Source organism: Pelodiscus sinensis, chromosome 13 (genome assembly GCF_052426305.1).
Source record: "Pelodiscus sinensis isolate ZL-2025 chromosome 13, ASM5242630v1, whole genome shotgun sequence".
Lineage (NCBI taxonomy): Eukaryota > Metazoa > Chordata > Testudines > Trionychidae > Pelodiscus > Pelodiscus sinensis.
Genome location: NC_143064.1, coordinates 39,781,771 through 39,803,911, shown reverse-complemented (window position 1 = coordinate 39,803,911; position 22,141 = coordinate 39,781,771). Strand labels below are relative to the sequence as shown.

The following is a 22,141-nucleotide window of genomic DNA, read 5'->3' as shown; positions in this document are numbered from 1 at the left end:
CTTGTTCACAACACTCCAGTTAATACATCCCAGAATCATATATCGGCCTTTTTTTCAACAGCATCACACTGTTGGCTCATATTTAGCTTGTGGTCCACTGTGACCCCTAGATCCCTTTCTGCCGTACTCCTTCCTAGACAGTTGCTTCCCATTCTGTATGTGTGAAACTGATTGTTCCTTACTAAGTGGAGTACTTTGCATTTGTCCTTATTAAACCATCTTATTTACCTCAGATCATTTCTCCAGTTTGTCCAGATCATTTTGAATTATAACCCTATCCTCCAAAACCCCTTCCAGATTGGTATCATCGGCAAACTCAATAAGCGTAATCTCTATGCCAATATCTAAACCATTGAAGATATTGAACAGAACCAATCCCAAAACAGACCCCTGTGGAACCCCAATTCTTATGCCTGTCCAGCATGATTGTGAACCATTAATAACTACTCTCTGAGAACAGTTATCTATCCAGTTATGCACCCACTTTATAGTAGCCCCATCTAAATTGTATTTACCTACTTTATTGATAAAAATCATGCGAGACCGTATCAAATGCCTTACTAAAGTCTAGGTATACCATGACCACTGCTTCTCCCTTATCCACCAGACTCGTTATCCTATCAAAGAAAGCTATCAGATTGATTTGACATGATTTGTTCTTTACAAATCCATGCTGGCTGTTACTTATCGCCTTATTATCTTCCAAGTGTTTGCAGATGAATTCCTTAATTACTTGCTCCATTATCTTTCCGGGTACGGAAGTTAAACTGACTGGTCTATAGTTTCCTGGGTTGTTCTTATTTCTCTTTTTTATAAGTGGGCACTATATTTCCCTTTTCCAGTCTTCTGGAATCTCTCCTGATATCCATGATTTTACAAAGATGATAACTAAAGCCTCAGATACCTGCTCTATCAGCTCGTTGAGTATTCTAGGATGCATTTCATCAGGCCCTGGTGACTTGCAGACATCTAACTTTTCTAAGTGACCTTTAACTTGTTCTTTTTTTTCTTCTTCCTTCATCAGACTTCTTGGTGAAGACTGAAACAAAGAAGTCGTTAAGCACCTCTGACATTTGCAAATTTCCTGTTACTTTTTCTCCCTCCTCACTAAGCAATGGGCCTACCCTGTCCTTGGTCTTCCTCTTGCTTTGAATATATTTATAGAATGTCTTCTTGTTACTCTTTATGGGCATGTCTAGACTGCCTGTGGCTTTCGAAAGAAGATATGCAAATTCGGCACAAATTTGCATATCTTTTTCTGATCCCATTTTTGGAAGAGTTTTAAAAAAATCAGTCTAGATGCGGTTCTTTTGAAAAAAACCCTTTTCGAAAGAAACCTGTATACCTCATTTTTTTAGGAAGAAGGGGTCTTTCGAAAAACGATTTTTTCTTGAAAGAACCATGTCTACATTGCTTTAAAAAAAAACTCTTCCAAAAATGGGATCGGAAGAAGATATGCAAATGTGCGCCAAATTAGCATATCTTCTTTCGAAAGCCGCGGGCTGTCTAGACGTGCCCTATGTCTCTAGCTAGATTGAGCTCATTTTGTGCCTTTGCCTTTCTAAATTTGCCCCTGCATACCTATATTGTTTGCTTGTATTCATCTTTTGTAATTTGTCCTAGTTTCCACTTTTTATATGACTCCTTTTTGATTTTTAGATCATGCAAGATCTTCTGGTTAAGCCAAGGAGGTCTTTTGCCATATTTTCTATCTTTCCTATGCAGTAGAATAGCTTGCTTTTGGGCCCTTAATAATATCCCTTTGAAAAACTATCAACTCTCTTTGGTTGTTTTTCCCCTTGGTCTTGCTTCCCATGGGACCTTACCTACCAGCTCTCTGAGCGTACCAAAATCTGAGTTCCTGAAATCCATTGTCTCTATTTTACTGTTCTCCCTTCTACCATTCCGTAGAATCATGAACTCTATGATTTCATGATCACTTTCACCCAAACTGCCTTCCACTTTCAAATTCTCAACCAGTTCCTTCCTATTTGTTAAAATCAAATCAAGAACAGCTTCTTCTCTGGTAGCTTTCTCAACCTTCTGAAATAAAAAACTGTCTTCAATGCAGTCCAAGAACTTAGTGGATAGTCTGTGCCCTGCTGTGTTAGTTTCTCAACATATGTCTGGATAGTTGAAGTCCCCCATCACCACCAAATTATTTTGTTAGTTTAAAAAAAGCCTCACCCAACTCTTCTACTTGGGTAGGTGGTCTCTAGTAGACCCCTAGCATGACATCACTCTTGTTTTTTACCCCTTTTAACCTAACCTAGAGACTCTCAACACATCTGTCTCCTACATCCACGTCCAACTCAGTTCAAGTATATACATTTTTAATATATAAGGCAACACCTCCTCCCTTTTTTCCTGACCTATCTGATGTGAAATTCTACAAGGTCACAGGTCTGTTGGTGTGAATGAGGGGAATTTTAGAATTGCATGAAATTAAATGAGCATGATACCACAGATTCTAACTCAGGTTAACTCCCGCTGGCGTTAATAGGAGACTTCCACAGTAAGGGCATTAACTTGACCTAACAGAACGAATCATAAATAATAATAATTATGATTAATAAAATAGAACAGTGGGTGCTATAGATGAGTAAATGGAGGCTATTGAGATATTTCCACATTTCAATGGATAAATTTAGGAAAATCACACCCTCACAGCTAGATTTTGACAAGTTATTTGTTTGCTATTATTATTCTCTCTGTTAAAATGGCCTTGGCTCTAAAATGAAATCTAAATTTTAAAAGAAAAAGAAATAGCATATTCCTTCTGTCTTGCATTTCATACTGTTTAATTTATGGATCTCTTTTGCCTAAGAAGTTTAATGAAATTTTCACTGTGACTTTATTCCTGTGTGATTTATAATACATCAAACACTGCAAATCAATCAGCACAGGCTTAAAAATCAGCACCAGTTGATTAAGCCCCTTTAAAACAAATATACACACAAGTCATTTAGGGTATGTCTAGACTACAGGATAAGGTTGAATTAAGAAACGCAACTTCAGCTACATTAATTACGTAGCTGAAGTCGAAGTAGCTTAACTCAACTTTTGGTGCCGTCCACACTGCAGGAAGTTAAAGGAAGAAAGCTCTTCCTTTGACTTCCTTTACTCCTCATGGAAGCAGGATTACTGGCATTGACCAGAGTGCCCCTCTCAGTTCGAATCAGTGTGTCTTCACTAGACCTACTAATTTGAACCCTGGAAGATTGACAGCATCAGTTTTGATCTTCTCTGTAATGTAGAAATACCCTTAGGGATGGGACATGGACATACATTACTTAATTTCATTTAGCAGATAGAAAATACCCACATGCCTGTTTTTGTGGAAAGAGTATCTAATTTTTTTTTATTTCTCCTAAAGCTCTGCATAAAAACACAGCAGCACGTAAACCTTCTCATTATGTAGTTGGGGTATGTCTATATGGCAGCTCTGCACGCCCAGAAGAGGCAGAGCTTAGGGCAGTCAGTCCTTAGCACTGCCTGGGCCACAGCTCTGCTTCCCCCCAGCCCTGTGCTGGAGCTGGAGGGAGCCCATCCTGGGGGCAGCTGGGTAGCCACCATCAGCTTCCTGGCTCCATCTCCACAGCTGGCCCAGATCAGCTGTTTCTGTCTCACAGGGTTCTGGGTGCAGGGCTATAAAACAGGGATATAGACATTCTGGCTTGGGCTTGAAATGCAAGAGAGGGTCATATGGTCCGGTCTCAAGTCCAAGCATGACCTTCTACACCATAGTTCTACAGGCCCATAGCCCAAGCCTTGCAAGAACCAGCCACAGCTGTCTTCAGGTTTGTTATCACAAAGTATATGCACCCTCAAGTTCTCTTATCAATGTTCCTTTAAATGGGCAGCTGAAAGGGAAGATACATAACACAGTATATCACAAAGTTGCATTTAGGGTTGCCAGATGTCCAGTTTTGAGCCAGTATTTGAGCTTTCTGTTCGAGAAACAAATTGAGAAAATATAAATGAGAAAATATAAATGCCCAGTATTTTCTAAATAAGATGTAATGCAGATTGTGATGTAATGTCAAGTGTGTCCGGTATTTTTGTTGAAACCATCTGGCAACCCTAGTTGCATTGGAAACAACTAGTTTAGTGGGCATGAACCTCTGCCACCAAGCTAAGGAAGTGTCCTATATTTATAATATGGATTTATTTAACTAAATTATTACCTTTCTGCAATGCTTTCAACAGTTTGTTAATTTTCCAACTCCCTTTTGCATGTCACTGTGAGCATAGAGCATGAGGTAAATCTAAAATGGCAGAGAGAACAAGACAAGGATGTGTGTGTGCAAAGGTGGAACATGTCCTGATTCAGTAAAGCATTTCAACCAGCACTTGCCTTTAATCATATTAGTAGTTCCAATGACTTCAGTGGATTTAGTTAAGAATGTGCTTGGGTGGGAAATAAGGGGGCCAAAACTAAAGTGAGGTATCTCATAATATTAGTAAGCCCGCAAAGCCTGCATGTAATTCAACCTGCTTTGCAATTGTACATGCTTTGATTGAACTATGGCTGTAGAGCACATTTTTATTCTTCTCTGAGCTTTCCCCAGGGCTGTCCTAATTTCCAAACATTTGCAAGTAGCCACAAGAGTTTGAAATTGCACCTGGGAGTCAGTATGGAGTAGAAACAAGTCCCAGCCACACACCATTTAATGCCAGAGCAATCCCTCCTTCCTTGCTAGGTATGGAGGCAGCAGGAAACTCTATGGGTATGTCTACACTACAGTGCTAATTCGAAATAATGCATCTATACACAAAAACTATTTCAAAATACACCGAGTGGACCCTAAACTGAAGTTAAGGCTGGTCAGAACCAGTGCCGGCAGGGCATCAGGTTAGGACTCAGTGTGTGGGGCTGCTGCCTGAGGCTAACTGAGTTCTATGCTTAAAGGGACCCTACCCACACCCCGGACAGACAGTTCTCAGGGTTCCCCGCTTGCCTGTCTACCACAATGAGGGACAGCAAAGCAGTCCTGTCTTGGAGTGCCCTGAGTCCCCGAACTCGGGACACCACAGCACTCAGTCACATGGATCTGAGCTGCCCCTGGGCACACGTGGGGTCATTGCCATCAGCCCGACTGCACTTGCTACAGGCTGCCACCCAGGGAGTCCATCGGGGAGCTGTCAGGATCCAGGAGGTCCTGAGGGAGAGCGTTCACCCCAAGGAGCCCTCAGAGCCTCCCTGGTCCTCCCCACCAGGGGCTCGTGCCCCATTCCTCCCTCATGTCCTTCCACTTACCCCTCCCTAGCTCCCCTTCCTGATGTCAAATAAAAGACACGTATGTTCAAAAATAGAAACTGGGTTTATTGAACAAAACTGAGGGGGGGATGAACCTCTGGGGATACTGGGAAAAGGAGGTGGGAGAGGGGAAGAGAGAGGGTGGAAGAGGGGAGGGGGAAACCTGGGAGGACGGAGCTGGAAGGGGGAAGCAAGGGGAAGAAGGGGGAGGGGAAGCTCAGGGCTCAGGTTTGGGGGTCTCGCCAGACCAACTTGTCTTTCATGCTAACCTGCTCCTGGGTTCGCATGTGGCCTTTGGTGGCCAGGCTGGCAGCTATCCTGCCATAGACAGCCGCATTCCTCCATCTAGTGCGGAGATCATGGACATTGGGGCATCCCCCCAAACCTGAATAAGGCCCAAGATCTCCACCCTGGACCAGGAAGGCTCCCACCTTCTCCAGGACTGCTCCTGGGGAGCTGGCTGCCACTGGCTTGCTGGATCATGTTTTGGGGCCACTGGGTCTGGGGTCCCGGTGGCCACTGCTGGCTCTGGGCTGGCAGGCTTGGAGTTGGCACAGGCACTGTGGCCAGGGTCTACCCCTTTAATGGCTCCAGGGCTGGGGGAGAGGTGAGTAAGTTTTCCTGGTTGTGCCCAGAGTGGCCACCAAGGCTCCCTGGGAAGGGCTGGAGGCCTCCTGTTTCGAATTAAGTGTCTACAAAGCACTTAATTCAAAATAGCTATTTCGAATTTGGTGTTACTCCTCATAGAATGAGGTTTACCAAATTCAAAATAAGGGCTCCACTTTGCCTGTGTACATGCTATTAAAGTTAATTCAAAATAATTGCTGTTATTTCGAATTAACTTTGTAGTGTAGATATGCCCTATGTCAGCTCTACACCATGTTCCACACATGTGCTCTTCCCTGAGCTAGTTGTACTGGTACCACATGAGGCCCAGACTACAGTCCAATGCAGCCTCAGCAAATCAGAGAAAAGAGTCCAGCTTATTTAGAGAAAAGGTCTCAGAATTAATAATCAGAAAATTCTGCATAATTATTCAGAGTCTGTCACCTCTCTCAAAGCTCCATGCAAACCTCAACTACATCAGCCACACAGCAATTCTCAGTGTATTGCTATCCTAGAATTTCAGATGGATAAATTGTGGCAGACAGAGAATTCTCCAATGAGAACAATAGTGAGGAGACATACATTCAAGAACATAACTCAAGAGACCTGCATTTAAGTCATGCTCCCATCACAGTAACAAACAGCCTTCCTATATCACACGCAGAAGGCACGATCCTCAGGAAAAACTTCTGGCTTTACAGTACATGGCTATTTCTTGAGACCCATGGCTACAAGGAATTTTTATTCCTGTCAATTTCCCATTATCTAAACTATTGTGTTTTTGTGAAATTTTCCTTTCCATTTTAACAAGAAAATGGATAGATTTTATAAAACTGTAAATGAAGTAGCAATCTTTAGAAATAACATAAACAAATATACTATACTATAATTGTCTAGAAAACATGAAGTTGTGAGGGCCCACAAAATTTTAAATTCACTAGACCAAGTTGTCAAATGGTCCTTACCCTAGCATCTATTGTTTGAGCATGCACACATGCATGCACGCATGCACATATTAGTACTTGCAAATTGTGCATTCCGGAATTTGTGGTGAGACATTTCTCATACACACAGATGGAGGGCTTTTTTTTTCAACTTTGGTGTACAATGGACAGTTATTTCATATCAGAGATCATTGATTATCTACTGGAACATTAATTTTATTAAATTGAAAAAAGCTATTTCATATCTTCTCAGCTCATTGTTTTCTCAGCACTGCATTCTAACTTACCAGCTCAATTCAATCACACTATATAAAATGTCAAATTGTGTGACCCACACAATTATATATACTCTATGTCCCTAGAAGATCCTTTAAAGCAGCAGCTCAAGTTCAAATCAAGAACAATTCTCCATGATAAAAGTTACTGGATTTTTTTCTACAGACTCCAATCTTACAGATCTATTTTACAACTCACATTATTGTAACTATAGAAAGTGCTGACATTTCCTTCCAAATCTTTTTCTCACTCTAAAGAGAATATGAGTTTACAACAGCCAAAATAGTACATGGTTGGGTATAAAATCATGATATATTATTGCATTTCTTTCTTGCTATTAGTTCAAGAGATCTACTTAGTAGTGGGTTGGACCATTCCCCAATTATCTGAACTAGAATTACATCACATACCTGGGTACTGTTAATAACATACCAATGCAACTACAATAGGTGTACATTATGTGCTATTAGAGTTTGATGAGTGTTCTTTGTTACTGACTTCAGATAAAGCGCTACAATTTTTAGGCTGTTTAGATCAATAGGTATCATATTGATTCAATGGTTTTCTTTTCATCATGTTGTCATTATACTTGGAATGATTTTTCCTCATTTTATTACTTTGCCTTAGTTAATGCCCCAGAGAGGATTTTATTTAGTCTTTGTTAGCTTAGCTCAGAAACAATTTTGTTGTTGATGGATTCGCCTCTCCCCTCCTCCCCCCTTCAGCTTTTGTGGATTTTTTGGAACTGTAGCCTAGGAAGCTGAAAAACAAAGAATTAGAGAGAAAGATAAGGATATAGAGAGAAACAGTTAAATGTTCCCCTAGTTATATCAATTTCACAAACAAGTTTGTTAACCTGGCATTTAAGGTTGAAAGAGCCTTATTATTTACGTCAACCAAGAAACCATAAAATGAAAGCTGTAGGGTTTTTTATTCCCCATGCAGCCTAGAAATTGAAAGCTATTAATACATTTTATAAAGATAACCCCCAAAATTCACAGTATGCAACTAAACAGGCAAAGAATTAGATATACATCCACTGGCACCACCCCGAGAACAGCTAACACAAAATTGCTAAGTACCAAAGGTTATTTCAGTTACCAGAAATACACTGATAGTTTACTGTTAATATTAATAAGCTTGTTTGAACTATGGACAAGCTTGGGTATGAACCCCAGACTGTTTTCTTGTTGACATTAAAAGGACAGCATTAAGGATCACAAAGTAAGAGGAGGTTCTGCAGACCTTTCAAACTGTTTTGTTTGACATCTTATTAATGGTCTGGATGGGGAAATGGATTGTTCCCTCTACAAGTTCACACTAAGCTAGGGGGAGAGGTAGAGATAGGATCCAGAATGACCTAGACAAACTGAAGGATTGGACCACAAGAAATCTGATGAGGTTCATCAAGGACAAGTACAGAAAAGAAGAGTGAGAGGGAATTTGATAGCAACCTTCAACTACCTGAAGGGGATTCCACAAAGAATGGAGAGAGGCTGTTTCTTAATGGTGACAGATGACAGAACAAGGAGCAATGATCTCAAGGTCTAAGTCGGAAATCAGGAAAAACTATTTCAAGGGGAGGATGATAAAGCTCTGGACTGCGTAACCTAGAGAGGTGGTGGAATCTCCATCCTTAAAGGTTTTTAATTCATGGTTTGACAAGGCCCTGGATGGGATGATTTAGTTGGGATTGGTCCTGTTTTTAGCAGGGGATTGGACTCAATGACCTTCAGAGGGGTCTTCCAAACCTATGATTCTATGAATGAGCCTCACTCCTACATAGGCAATCTCTTATCTCCACAGGTGGCTCCCTCCTATGGATTCTCCATATTGGACTACTTTCCTCCCCGTGTAGTTTTCCCTCAGCTGACCTAATCTAATTCAATACACATCCTGGACTTCAGAAAAGCAGACTTTGACCACTCCATGGAATTGATGGGCAGGATCCCCTGCAATGCTGACATGAAGGTGAAAGGAATCCAGGAGAGCTGGCAGTATTTTAAATGAGCCTAATTGAAGGCACAGGAAAATACATCCTGATGTGCAGTGAGGTTCATCAAGGACAAGTGCAGGACAAGTGCAGAGTCCTGCACTTGGGATAGAAGATTCCCAAACACTGTGACATGCTGGAGACTGACTGGCTAAGCAGCAGTTTGGCAGAAAAGGACCTGGGGGTTACAGTGGATGAGAAACTCGATATGAATCAACAGTGTGTCCTTGCAGCCAAGAAGGCTAATGACATATTAGGGTGCATTAGGACGTGCATTTCCAGCAGATCTAGAGAAGTGATTATTTCCCTTTTTCAGTATGGGTGAGGCCACATATGGAGTATTGTGTCCAATTCTGGGACCCCATTACAGAAAGGATGTGGAGGCATTGAAAAAGGTCCAGTTGAGAGCAGTGAAAATTATTAAGGGTATGGAACACATGACCTATGAGGAGAGGCTAAGGGATTTGGGCTTGTTTAGTCTGCAGAAGAGAAGAGTAAGAGCAAATTTGATAGCAGCCTTCAACTACCTGAAGGGAGGTTCCAAAGAGGATGGAGAGAGGCTGTTCTCAATAGTTACAGATGAAGAATGAGGAGCAATGGTCTCAAATTGCAGTGGGGGAGGTCTAGGTTGGATATTAGGAAAAACTATTTAACTGGGAGTGTGGTGAAGCACTGGAATGGGTTACCTACAGAGGAGGTAGAATTTCTATCCCTAGAGGTTTTTAAGTCCCAGCTTGACAAGGCCCTGGCTGGGATGATTTAATTGAGGTTGGTCCTGCTTTGGGCAGGGGGCTGGACTCGATAACCTCCTGAAGTCTCTTCTGGCCCTATGATTCTATGATCTTTCGAGACTGGAACAATTAACTGTCAGGGTTCTGACTCAGCCAGCCCACCTATCATGACAATCTGCATCTATCCCACAAATATTTGAAAGTGCCTATTAAGCCACGCATGCTTGTCTAAGCCTGCAGCAAGTTGATTTCTGTATTTAAAAGTAAAAAAACCCACAAATCAACTGTTACTATTTCTGAATTCAATTATATTATTCGCTCCCAATTTACTCCTTTGAAAAGATGTTTGACAAATTATGTCATTTTCATTTTTGCCCCATGGGAATCGGCTCCTTTTTTCAATGCAGACTGAATAACAATAAGCTCCCTACTGACCTGATCCAAAGCACACAGAATTCCATACTAAAATTCCTACTGACTTTCTATTGTCTTTCTATAGTTATCTTCAGTGGACTGAAGATAACCATGGAAATGTTCCACCTCTCTTTGTTTTGATTTGTTTAAAAACAAACACACAAGTACCAACTATTTCTCAAAAGTTTGAATAAAGGAGAAAAAGAAGTTACTCACCTTGTGCAGTAATGATTGTTCTTTGAGATGCGTGTCCCGTGGGTGCTCCACTGTAGGTGTCGGGCTTGTCCCGGCACCGCAGATCGGAGATCTTTTCTAGCCGTAGTCTGCCGGACCACACATGCGCAAAGTACGGCTCGTGGCTTTTCGCGCCGTTTAAGCGTTGATGGTCCGACTCCCGCCAGTTCCTCCTGCCTCTTGCTCTGAAAGACACAAAGTATAGAAAACTCCGAAGAGGGGAGGAGGGCGGGTTGTGGAGCACTCACGGGACATGCATCTCGAAGAACAATCGTTACTGCACAAGGTGAGTAACTTCTTTTTCTTCTTTGAGCAGTGTCCCATGGGTGCTCCACTGTAGGTGAATGTACAGCAGTAGCTCACGAATGGAGGAGGGTTCGGAGCTAGCATGCCGTAGCTGAGGATAACACCGCTGTCGCCACCGCCGAATCAGGTATTAAGAGATTAGGGATGGCATAATGTGTAGCGAAGGTTAGGTTGGAAGACCACATAGCAGCTCTACAGATATCTATCAAGAGAACTCCTTTGAGGAATGCAGTGGACATAGCGACTGCCCGAGTCGAATGGGCCCTCAGGGTCGAAGGCAGTGGTTTCTTTCGCAGTTTATAACAAGTTCTTATGCATTGTACAATAGTGGAGGAGATGCGTTGAGTGGACAATGAGCGACCTTTAGAACGGTCCGCCATTGATATTAGTAGCGAGTCCGCCACTCGAAAGGGTCTGATTCTCTCAATATAGAAGGCGAGAGCACGTCTGACATCCAAAGTGTGCAAGCGCACATGTTCTGGTGAAGCGTGTGGTATGGGATGGAATATAGGAAGAATTATAGGTTCGTTGATGTGAAAACGAGAGATCACTTTGGGACAAAAACGTGGTTGCGTTCGCAATATCACCGCTTGGTGTGTAAAAACCGTATAGGGAGGAGAGACTGATAGTGCAGCTAGCTCACTCACTCTCCTCGCGGAAGTAATTGCCAACAAGAAAATGACCTTCATGGACAGGTCATATAGATTGCATGTTGCTAGCGGTTCGAAGGGTTTGCCCGTCAGGGAATTCAGGACCATTTCGAGGTCCCAAGGATCCGCTAGTTGAGTATAATGTGGATACAAGTTGGACATTCCCTTGAAGAACCTTTTCATTGTTGGATGGGAAAAAAACGGAACATCCGTCGACAGGCTGATGAAAGGCTGCTATTGCAGCGACATGGACTCTAATGGAAGCACAGGTAAGGCCCAAATTTTTGAGGTGTACAAGGTAGTCCAGGATTCACTGCAGAGGTGTAGAGACTGGATTCAGATCCTTTTGGAAACACCATGATGAGAAGTGTGACCATTTTGAGAGGTAAGTAGTTTGCGTAGATAATTTTCTACTGTTTAGTAAAATGTGCTTGACAGATAGTGAGCATAATACTTCTGACTGTCGGAACCAACTAGGTACCATGCCGTGAGTGTGAGATGGTCCACCTGCGGTGGAGAAGGGAGTGGTGATTTTGCGAGAGCAGATCGTGCTGAATTGGTAGAGGACACGGAGGATGTATCGACATGCGATGGAGGTATGGATACCACGTGGGCCAGGCGGGGGCTATTAGGATTACTGTGGCCCTTTCTCGAATAATTTTCTCCACTACCCTGGGAATCAGGGGTGTGGGTGGAAATGCGTATAGTAGGTGACATCCCCAGTTGTATAGGAAAGTGTCGCCTTTTGAATTTCGCCCAATTCCCGCTCTCGAGCAATACTGAGGACATTTCGCATTGTGAGAAGTGGCAAAGAGGTCTACTAGCGGAAATCCCCATAGTTGAAATATCGCCGAGAGCACTGTGGGATGTAACTCCCATTCGTGATTGAGAGAAAAATGCCTGCTGAGGACGTCGGCCGTTACATTGTGGTGGCCCGGGAGATATTCTGCGATTAAAAAGATGTTGTGGCGATTGCACATGTTCCATAGACGTACCGCTTCTGCGCACAAGGAGTGGGACCTGGCCCCACCCTGCTTGTTTACGTAATAAACGGTTGTCATATTGTCCGTAAGGACTCGTATGACTTGTCCCCGAATGATGGGAAGGAAGTGTCGACATGCTTTGTACACTGCCCTGAGCTTCAGGAAGTTGATGTGCATCAACGATTCGTCTGGCGACCATAGGCCTTGTACTTGTTCGGGGCCGAGGTGTGCGCCCCATCCGATGAGTGATGCATCTGTTGTCAACTGCGCCGACGGCTGAGGGCAATGAAAGGGTACGCCCGACAATAGATTGTCTGGACTTGTCCACCAAGCTAGTGATTTCTTGACCTGGGTGGGAACCGTTATTGTCCTGTGGACATCGCGTACACTGGGGGGACAGATTCGTGCCATCCAGTGTTGAAGGCATCGAAAATGTAACCTTGCGTGTTTGACCACATATGTTGTGGAGGCCATGTGTCCCATAAGCTGTAGGCACCGTAGTATGGGAACCGTTGGACTGATGAGCAAGATCTGGATCAAATCCTGCATCGTCTGGAACCTTTCCATCGGTAATGATGCACGCTCGGTCATAGAGTCTAGACGAGCACCTATGAATTGTATTGTTTGGTGCGGCTCCAATGATGACTTTGGAACATTGAGAATGAGATCCAGCTCCTGGAATAGCGTGAGTGTTGTCTCTGTAGCATTGCGCGCTTCCTGCAATGATTGGGCTCTGATTAAACAATCGTCGAGGTATGGAAAGATCATTATGTGTAGACGACGAAGATATGCGGTCACCACAGGCAGGGTCTTGGAGAAAACCCGTGGAGCCGATGAGAGACCGAACGGCAGGACCTTGTATTGGAAATGGTCTGTACCGATTTGGAAGCGTAGGAATCATCTGTGCGCCGGATGAATCGCAATGTGAAAGTATGCATCCTGAAGATCGAGGGATGTGAACCAATCCCCGTTCTGAAGTGCTGGGATGATTGTAGCTAAGGTAACCATTCGAAACCATTGTTTTCGTAAGAAATGGTTGAGGTCGCGAAGATCTAGTATCGGTCTCCATCCCCCTGATTTCTATTCCGTTACAAAGTACCGGGAATAAAAACGTCTGCCCTTGAACTCGTCCGGAACAGGCTCTATTGCTCCGACAGCGAGTAGACGGGTAACTTCTTGCCTGAGCAAGAGCTCGTGAGATGGGTCCCTGAAAAGGGACAGGGCGGAGGGGGGGTGGGGGGTAGCGACGTGAATGGGATGGTGTAACTGAGGTGAATTGTTTGAAGGACCCATTTGTCGGTGGTGATGTAGGCCCATCAATGGAGGTACGGCCTCAGATGGTGGTGAAATATCGCCTTCGTAGCACTCAGAATGGTAATGATGGGAATGGTTCTCAACCCCTCGAGTGACACGTCAAACTTGCTGTCTGGTACCCTGTTAGGAAGTTGCTTTGGGCGGTGGGCGTCTCCGCTGTTGCCGCTGTCTACCTCTTTGTTGGTCTTGAGGCCTATACTGAGGAAATTGTCGTAGGGGGGGCCTCTGCCTTTGGTAGGGGGTATATCATTTTCTATGATATGGAGGAGTGTACATGCCCAGTGTTTTTAAAGTAGTTCTGGAGTCCTTCCCCGAGTGCAGAAGTTGGTCAGTCTTATCAGAAAAGAGATTCTGCCTGTCAAAGGGTAGATCCTCGACCCTTGAGAAGAGGTCTTTGGGAGCAGAGGACTGTTGCAGCCAGGATGCTCTGCGCATAACGACCGATGTAGCAGTCGTGCGCGCTGCAGCGTCAGCTGTATCCAGGGCAATATGTAAGGCCGTTCCAGAGGCTGCGTAGTCCTCTTGTATTACAGCCTTTAAAATGTCTCGTTTCGCCTCTGGAAGATGTTGAAGCAGCAGTACAAGCTTGGTGTAGTTGTCCAAGTTGTGATTCGCCAACAATGCGGAATAATTGGCCATTCGTAAAGTGAGTGTTGCCGAGAAGTAAGCTTTACATCCGAATAAATCGAGACGCTTACTGTCTCTGTCTGCGGCAGTAGGTTTGTGTTGCGGCATCTTTGCCTTTTGCTGTACTGCATCCACAACCAAGGAGTTAGGCTGTGGATGGGTAAAGAGAAATTCCATCCCCTTAGCGGGGACGAAATACTTTTTATCCACCTTCTTATTTGTCGGCAGGGCGGATGCCGGCAGCTGCCAAATATCGTCTGCAATTTCAAGAATGGCCGCGTCCAGTGGCAACGAAATCTTGGGCTGGTGAGTGTGTTTGATATTACGGAGGAGATGGTGTTGTTTTTGTTCCACGTCCCCCAGCTGCACGTTTTGACTCTCCGCCGTTCTCTTAAACAGCTCCTGAAACTTGCGTAGGTCGTCCGAAGGTGAGGTGTCTCCTTGAAAAACTGCATAGTCTGGTGACGATGAAGAATGATGCATGGGTGATTGATCAGGTTCGGGATCCCGAACAGGAAGAGGTTGTCCGGTGTGAGAAGGAGACCCGGAGGGAGTTGGTGGCCTTGAAGGGGCAGGGGGAGTGTGGTGCTTTTGAACGAGAGAGGTTTGAGGGGACCGGTGCTGATGAGAGGATGACCTATGGTGATAGTAGGGCGACGTGGAACGACGAGATCTCCTGGAATATACCGAATGGGTTGAAAACGCGGGCAATCTTGGTGATCGTGACCTTCCTCTGTAATATGTGCTGCGACTGGGTGAACGACGATCATGGTGGTAGGAATGACTGGATCGTGGATCGTGGCGAGATTTGGCCAGTACGAGAGTATTAAGAGTACACCGGAGATGGTGAACGTACTTCAGGAGAGAACTCAGGACTTGGTGAGAAAGAAGATAATCTCCTAGATGTATGGGCAGGTGGTGCCAGCAACTGTTCCGGTGGAGAGGAAGTTGGAGTGGAAAGCACAAAGTGAGGAATTATCTCCACTGGTATTGGAGAAGTCCGTGCCGAGGTGGTCCGCGTCGTCACAGTTGATTGTCTCGGCACCGACGATTGTCTCAGTTCCGGGGACGATTGTCTCAAAGGAGAAGGCTGCCGCGGTGGACGTCCTTCTAAGGGAAGCCTGTGATGTGACGATCCTTCCGGTGCCGAAGGATGGCTCGGTGCCGGTACGCTCGATGACGGGGAACGCTCAGGTGCCGATGAACGTTTAAGCTTTTGTTGCTTCATGGGCGGCGATGATCGATTCGGTGCCGACCATGTAGAAGGAGGATGTTCAGGAGTTACCGAGCGTCGCCTTGTCGAAGGTTTCGGCGTTTGTTTTGGTGATCGTCTAGAATGAGCCGGTGCTGAAGTACGCTCCTGCACTGAGGAATGGCTCGGCTCCACAGGCAGCTTGGACATGCGTCTCTGTGCCGGGGAGCGGCTGCGTGCCGGCGAGTGGCTGTGTGCCGAGGAGCGGCTGCGGCTCGGTGCCAGGGAGCGGCTCGGTGCCGGGGAGCGGCTCGGTGCTGGGGAACGTTCCGCACCGGCAGCGGTTCTCGAAGCCATGGAAGTCCCTGGAAGTGGTTTGGAGACCGAGGGAATGGCTGAGACAGTGGAGCCCGATATAGAAGGGCTTGGAGCTGACTTACTCCGGCTGTCTTTAGGCGCCACCGCAATGCTTGCGGGCGGTGCCGTTGATGTCCCTGGCTTGTCGCCTGCACCCGATCTTGAGGGTGGAAGGGATTGCGCTGGAGATGGTTTCCTCTTCATTTTTTTAGTTTGCTCTGCATGCCCCTTAGATTGTTTGGCCTCGGGTTGTAGAGCTTTGTCAAATAAGAGGATCTTTAGGCGCATGTCCCTGTCCCGTCTTGCTCTGGCTGGAGCAATGGGGACATTTTTGGAGTATGTGGCCTTCCCCAAGGCACCTAATGCACAGGGAATGGCCATCAGAGGCAGGCATTGCCTCACGGCATTCGCCGCACTTCTTGAATTCCGGCATTTGAGAAGAATAAACTAACTACTGAAGAGAAAGATTTTTTTTAAACTACTAGAACTATTAACTATAGGAAGAATTAGAACTATAACTTTTAAACTATGTATATAATAATTATTGGTGATCTCTCTCTGTGTTAGTGAACAGGGTTCACGAGAGAGACGTTAATCCGTCCGCGGCCAAGGACGGTCAGGAGGAACTGGCGGGAGCCGGACCATCAATGCTCAAACGGCGCGAAAAGCCACGAGCCGTACTTCGCGCATGCGTGGTCCGGCAGACTACAGCTAGAAAAGATCTCCGATCTGCGGCGTCGGGACAAGCCCGACACCTACAGTGGAGCACCCACGGGACACTGCTCGAAGAAGAAGCTTACATTTTGAACTACTTGCCTCAGTGACATGAGGTTGGTCACTTACTTAATGTGAAAGTCAAATGTGTCAAATGCATGTATAAACTATTTAATTAAAATATCCCAGGCTATTTGAGATCCATTCCAGTTTTACAAATGCAGCATGAAAAACTGCTTTACCTTTATCACCTGAATAGTTTTCCTATAGTAAAGAAGAAAAGTATACCCTCTTGTAAAATATTCAGATACATACCAAGTAAAAATGCAGATGTGTGATCTACTTGCTATGTCTAGACTGCAGGTTTCTTTCAAAAGAAGCTTTTCCGGAAGAAGAGATCTTCCAAAAGTGAGTTTCCACACTGCCAAAGTGCATAGAAAAAGCAATCTGAATGGATGCTATCTCGCATTTAAGCTGTGATTATTATGGATGGAGTGGCCACCAGGGCACCTGTGCTTTTTCCTCCTCTTTAGAAAGAACTCCCTCTTCCCCATCCACACATGCCTTTTTCTGAAAGAGCTCTTTTGGAAAAAGGCTTCTTCCTCATAGAAAGAGGTTTATCAATGTCGGAAAAACCCCTCTGTTCTTTCAATTTTTTTTCCCGAAAGAATGTGATTGCACTGTCGACGTAAGTGAAGTTTTTTCAGAAAAACCGATGTTTTTCTGAAAAAAACTCTGCAGTGTATACATAGCCCTTGTTACTTATCTTGAAAGGAAGATGCTGCTGAGACAATAAACTGTTTTAAAATAAATCCCCTTCTGACAATTCACAAAACAATAGAAAATGTATTAATCTCTGTTCAGCTCACAGTTACTGGCAGTGAAAACTTTAATAGACAACCTAGTCATCAGAATTACTTTGTCAAAATTCCACTGAGGTTTAGCTAATTCTTTTCGAGTCCATTTCATTAGTCTGAAAAAAAAATATTTAAAAAAGTCAAATCCTGATTTAATAAGAGGTGGATTTGAATAAATTACTCTATTCCTATGTTCATTGAACTTTAAATGAATTGCTCCACAATCCATTGCCAAGCAACTAGAAATATCCTTAGGAAGTTCAACAACATACTCATATAAAATTGCTAGGTTGAACAAACAGTTTACTAAGAATTTCAGGCTGACAAGATGAAGAATTATGAATACACAGAGCTTCACTCATTAATTCTATCACTCCTATATAAATGCAAGTTGGTGCTGGCACTTTAAACCTAAAGGCTTGGCAATGTGTTGCCCAATATGTATGATCCATTTCAAGATGACTTAGAATTTTATAATCCCCCCACCATAGAGTAAGACCACAGCTGTAATTAGAAATCAACTCTTCCTATAAATATTCAGCTGCAAAAGGTTCACGAACAAGTTAGTTCATGTACCTATATTTGTGCCTAAATCAGGGTAAAAAATCACAGCTTTTTATACCGATGCTCATTTTAGATATATATAAGCATGTGTTGGATTTATTATCATGGACCCCATGACCCAAAGGAGCAGGAATGTGAGAGGTCAGTGCAATAGGAAATTAGAGCCATCTCACCCAGATGGATGACAATAATTAGTAAATGTCATCTACACCACCACCCCTCTCAGTATAAGTAAATAGTAGTTTGGAAAAAATCAGTATATTAGACTGTCAATCATTTAATATAAGAAAGGCTGGAGCATTCCTAGATTTCCTTTACCTCTAGTAGGGTAGAAATGCTGTTCCCAATCAGTTTTCACGTTCTTGTGGGAGGTAGGAATAATGCTTTTCTAACCTTTTGCTGCCCATGCTATCACAGCTGCACTACTATATCTAGAGTGCTGGTTGCATAAAAAGAAGCATAGAAAGAAGGATCATGTTACATTCAGAGAAATGTTGATAACCATGGACGTTTTCTTGATGTTGTTCTTGGTTTCGGGAACTTGGTTTCTATACTGACAATGTTGGGGGAAAACAGATTGACATCTACTAATTGCCGTGGGCAAAGACATTTGAAATGAAATGTGGGTGATCAAAGCCTGTTAGGGTAAACAGTGTGCTGGCATTTTTGGTGATCATGTAGAGAACAATCTTGGCTCTGACACCCCTCTTCCCTTCTCCTCTTTCAGGTGAAAACGGGGATTAAAAACATTTTTAAAATAATAGGCTCACAAAGGGTACTTCTACATACCAGGGCTAAAGTTGAAATAAGCTAGGCAACTTCAGCTACGTCAATTGCGTAGCTTAAGTTGAAGTAGCTTAATTCGGCTTTTGGTGCTGTCTACACAGCAGGAAATCGAAGGAAGGACACACTTCCTTTGAGTTCCCTTAGCCCTCATAAAAGGAGGGATAGCATGAGTCAGAGTAAGAAGTCATCCAGCTTGACATTATTTCAAAATAAAGGCTTATAGTGTAGATGCGCTCTTTGTTATTTCGGAATAAAGTCAGTTATTTCAAAATAATGCTAAAGTGTAGACATACCCAAAGAAACTATAACACAATCTTTTCCTTTTGCCTCCCCATAAAATATCAAAAATTAAAAAGTATATTGTGGAAGTATATTGTGTTGCTCATTGATATTATCCCTTTGTATTATTGAACTGTCTTTGCTGTAAGCTCCAGCTCACTCTCTAGCACATACACAGTATAGTTTTCCAGAGTCTTCTATCTTTTAGCTTATTACTGTTTTATATTAATACATAAATACTACATGCACAATCTGACAGGCTGTTTCTTTGATGATCTATGTGTCTGCTCTAGTCTCTGTACTTGTTTGCAACCTGCCAAAGTGCAGAAGTTTGTGCCGAAGATCACAAAAGCGTTACTATTTCCTTAATAGGTATGCAAACACCCATAGGTACTAATGAGATGCAAGTGTGTGCATTAAGGTGTGAATCACTTCTATTGTCTTTATTGCTTTAAATTGTGCTTCAGTTGAACTGTCGCCATTAAAGTTTTGTTAACTCAGAGATGCATATTAATTAGCTAGCAGGTTAGCTGTTTAAGAGCCAAATCCTGGTGTCAATAGAAGAAGTCCAATTGACTTCAGAGATACAGAATTGGGATCTTAGCTTGTAATAATGCATTTAGTACAAGGACTTATTAAGGCTCAGAGTTTAAGTAATGTGAAAGCTTTATCCCTTGTGTGGAAGTTTAAAATTCCAATTTCCCATTGCTTTTCATTTATGACCTTCCAGCATATTGATAGAAAGTGGTTTCTAATTTTGAGCTTTAGGCTTGCACTGGATTACAGCAGGCAAAATCAACCCTTCAAGTCTTCATGATAATACTTCCTTACATATATAAAATATGAAAATTCAAGTTGAATCAGCTCTCTTAACTCTGGATGCCAAAAAGCTGTACATTTAGAAAGATTTTGTATTATGCCGGTCACTACTGGATTACAACAAGGGCAAAAGTTCAAGCCCAATCCACAGGGCCACTCTACTCCGTGAAGAGAAACAATTTAGAGCTATTATAAGAAAATAACTTTCATTAAGCTTTCATCATTTGCAGTCCACTACAGACCCATCTCAGCTTTCTAAAATGTCAACATCTAAATGTATCATCATTCTTTATTATGCTTGAGGGGGAAGAAAAGATCAAATGGAAATGAAGAAATATCACTTTCCCTTTGGATCAGCAGACAAGAATAGGTATAATTCCATGCCAGAAATGTGTCAGGGCCTGCATTTACTTTATCTATTTACAGTAATAAAAGCAAACATACAAGCATATGAAAATGATATATACGTATATTTGATTTCATTCCGCTTTCCTCCTCATTAGCATGTCATGAAGTCACACATTCCAAGACCAGGAAGGATCACTGTGATGATCTTTTCTGACTTCCGACAGTGAAAAGGCCAAAGAACTTCCCCACAATATTTCCTTTTGAACTAGGGCATATCTGATAACAGAAATTTCATAACATCCACATGTACTCCTACGTTGTTTATAGACAGTTCCCCAAAGGGTGACAGTATATGTTTGACAACTCTTAGAGGGGTAGCCATGTTAGTCTGTAACTGCAAAAACAACAGAGTCCTGTGGCACATTAAAGACTAGCAGATTTATTTGGGCATAAGCTTTTGGGAATAAAAAAGCACTTCGGCTGTGTCTACACTGGCATGAATTTCTGGAAATGCTTAAAACAGAATAGTTTTCGTTATAAGTATTTCCGGAAAAAGAGCATCTACATTGGCAGGCTGCTTTTCTGGAAAAGCCCTTTTTCCGGAAAAGCGTCTGTGGCCAATGCAGACGCGCTTTTCCGGAAAAGAGCCCCGATAGCCATTTTCGTGATCGGGGTTTTTTTTCCAGAAAAGATTACTGGGCTGTCTACACTGGCCCTTTTCCGGAACAATGTTCTGGAATAAGGACTTATGCCCGAGCGGGAGCAGAATAGTTTTTCCGGAATAGCGGCTGATTTTGTACAGTAGAGCGTCGTTGCTTTTCCGGAAATTCAAGGGCCAGTGTAGACAGCTCGCAGCTTATTCCGGAAAAGCGGCTGATTTTCCGGAATAAGTGGCCCAGTGTAGACACAGCCTTCAAGTACAACTGAGATAGTTACAGATCTGACAACTGCACACAGCAGGGAAATTCAGAGGGAAGTCTAGAACTTCAACTGAATCTCATACGGTGTGCCTGTAAATATAGAATATGTGGTAAGTAAAAACACTCACAGGGTACATGTCTACACTAACGGTACTTCTACACTGTACAGCTATTTTGAAATAAACTATTCCGGAAATATAACTTATTTTGAAATAGCACGCCTACACTGCAGGGAAGCCTCAAAATTAGTCCCAGGAAGGCTTCCCTAATGTAGGCATGCGATCTCGATTTAGAGCCCCAGGAGGCACTGAGGAGGAATAACTGAGAATGGCCCTGGTGAGGGGCTATTTTAAAATAGTAGCAGTGGAGCATCTACACATACCTTATTTCAAAATAGCTATTTTGGAATAGGCGTTATTCCTCGTGGAATGAGGTTTACAGAAGTTGGAATAAGCCATCCATTATTTCAAATTTATTTTGAAATAACAGAATTGCTGTGTAGATGCTCACATTGTTATTTTGAAATAAAGCTGGTTATCTCAAAATAAAGGTGCAGTGTAGACACACTTAGATATATGGAAATGTGATTCTCAGCACAAGCAGTATAGTTATGCTGATTCTCATCCAGCTGGCATGCTAATTATATAGTGTAGTTGCAGTAGCTTATAGTAGCATGGGCTAGCCATCTCAACTACAAACCATCCCAGGTCCTGTGGGAATATACTTGTGGGAGGTGGGACTAGCACTTACCTGCCCTCTTGCTGCCCATGCTACCACAGCTATACTACTATTTCCAGAGTGATAGTTAAATAAAAAGAAGACAGCATCACCATTTTGGTTCCTGTCTTCCTATGCTATATACACCATCTAATTAACATAATGTATGTCATCTTCCTCTCTCTCTTTGGCATGGCAGTGTTTCCTGGGATTTCATAACATGCACTGCATAATTCTATACAGCAAAGAA

General features: G+C 43.2%; 2 protein-coding genes across 8 annotated transcripts in view; both read right to left on the bottom strand.

Annotated features, from left to right (window-relative positions):
- Nucleotides 1–22,141, bottom strand: part of PCDH11X (protocadherin 11 X-linked) — a 1,122,530-nt gene that overhangs the window by 789,924 nt on the left and 310,465 nt on the right. The gene's annotated exons all lie outside the window — the stretch shown is intronic.
- LOC112547838 (uncharacterized) overlaps nt 1–22,141 on the bottom strand; it is a 110,725-nt gene that overhangs the window by 57,022 nt on the left and 31,562 nt on the right. The window contains exons 2-3 of one of the 3 annotated variants that reach the window (XR_012906843.2): nt 17,471–17,574; nt 1,420–7,846 (exon numbers count right to left, since the gene is read on the bottom strand). The exons of 1 other annotated variant lie outside the window; for it this stretch is intronic. Coding sequence is in view for 1 of the 2 variants with exons in the window: in XM_075940738.2 (XP_075796853.2) it covers nt 11,832–13,466 (1,635 nt within the window). In the remaining variant the exon portion in view is untranslated. Of the gene's footprint in view, nt 1–1,419; nt 7,847–10,509; nt 17,575–22,141 lie in introns of those variants that run through there. One more of the 3 variants, XM_075940738.2, reaches the window with a different exon arrangement.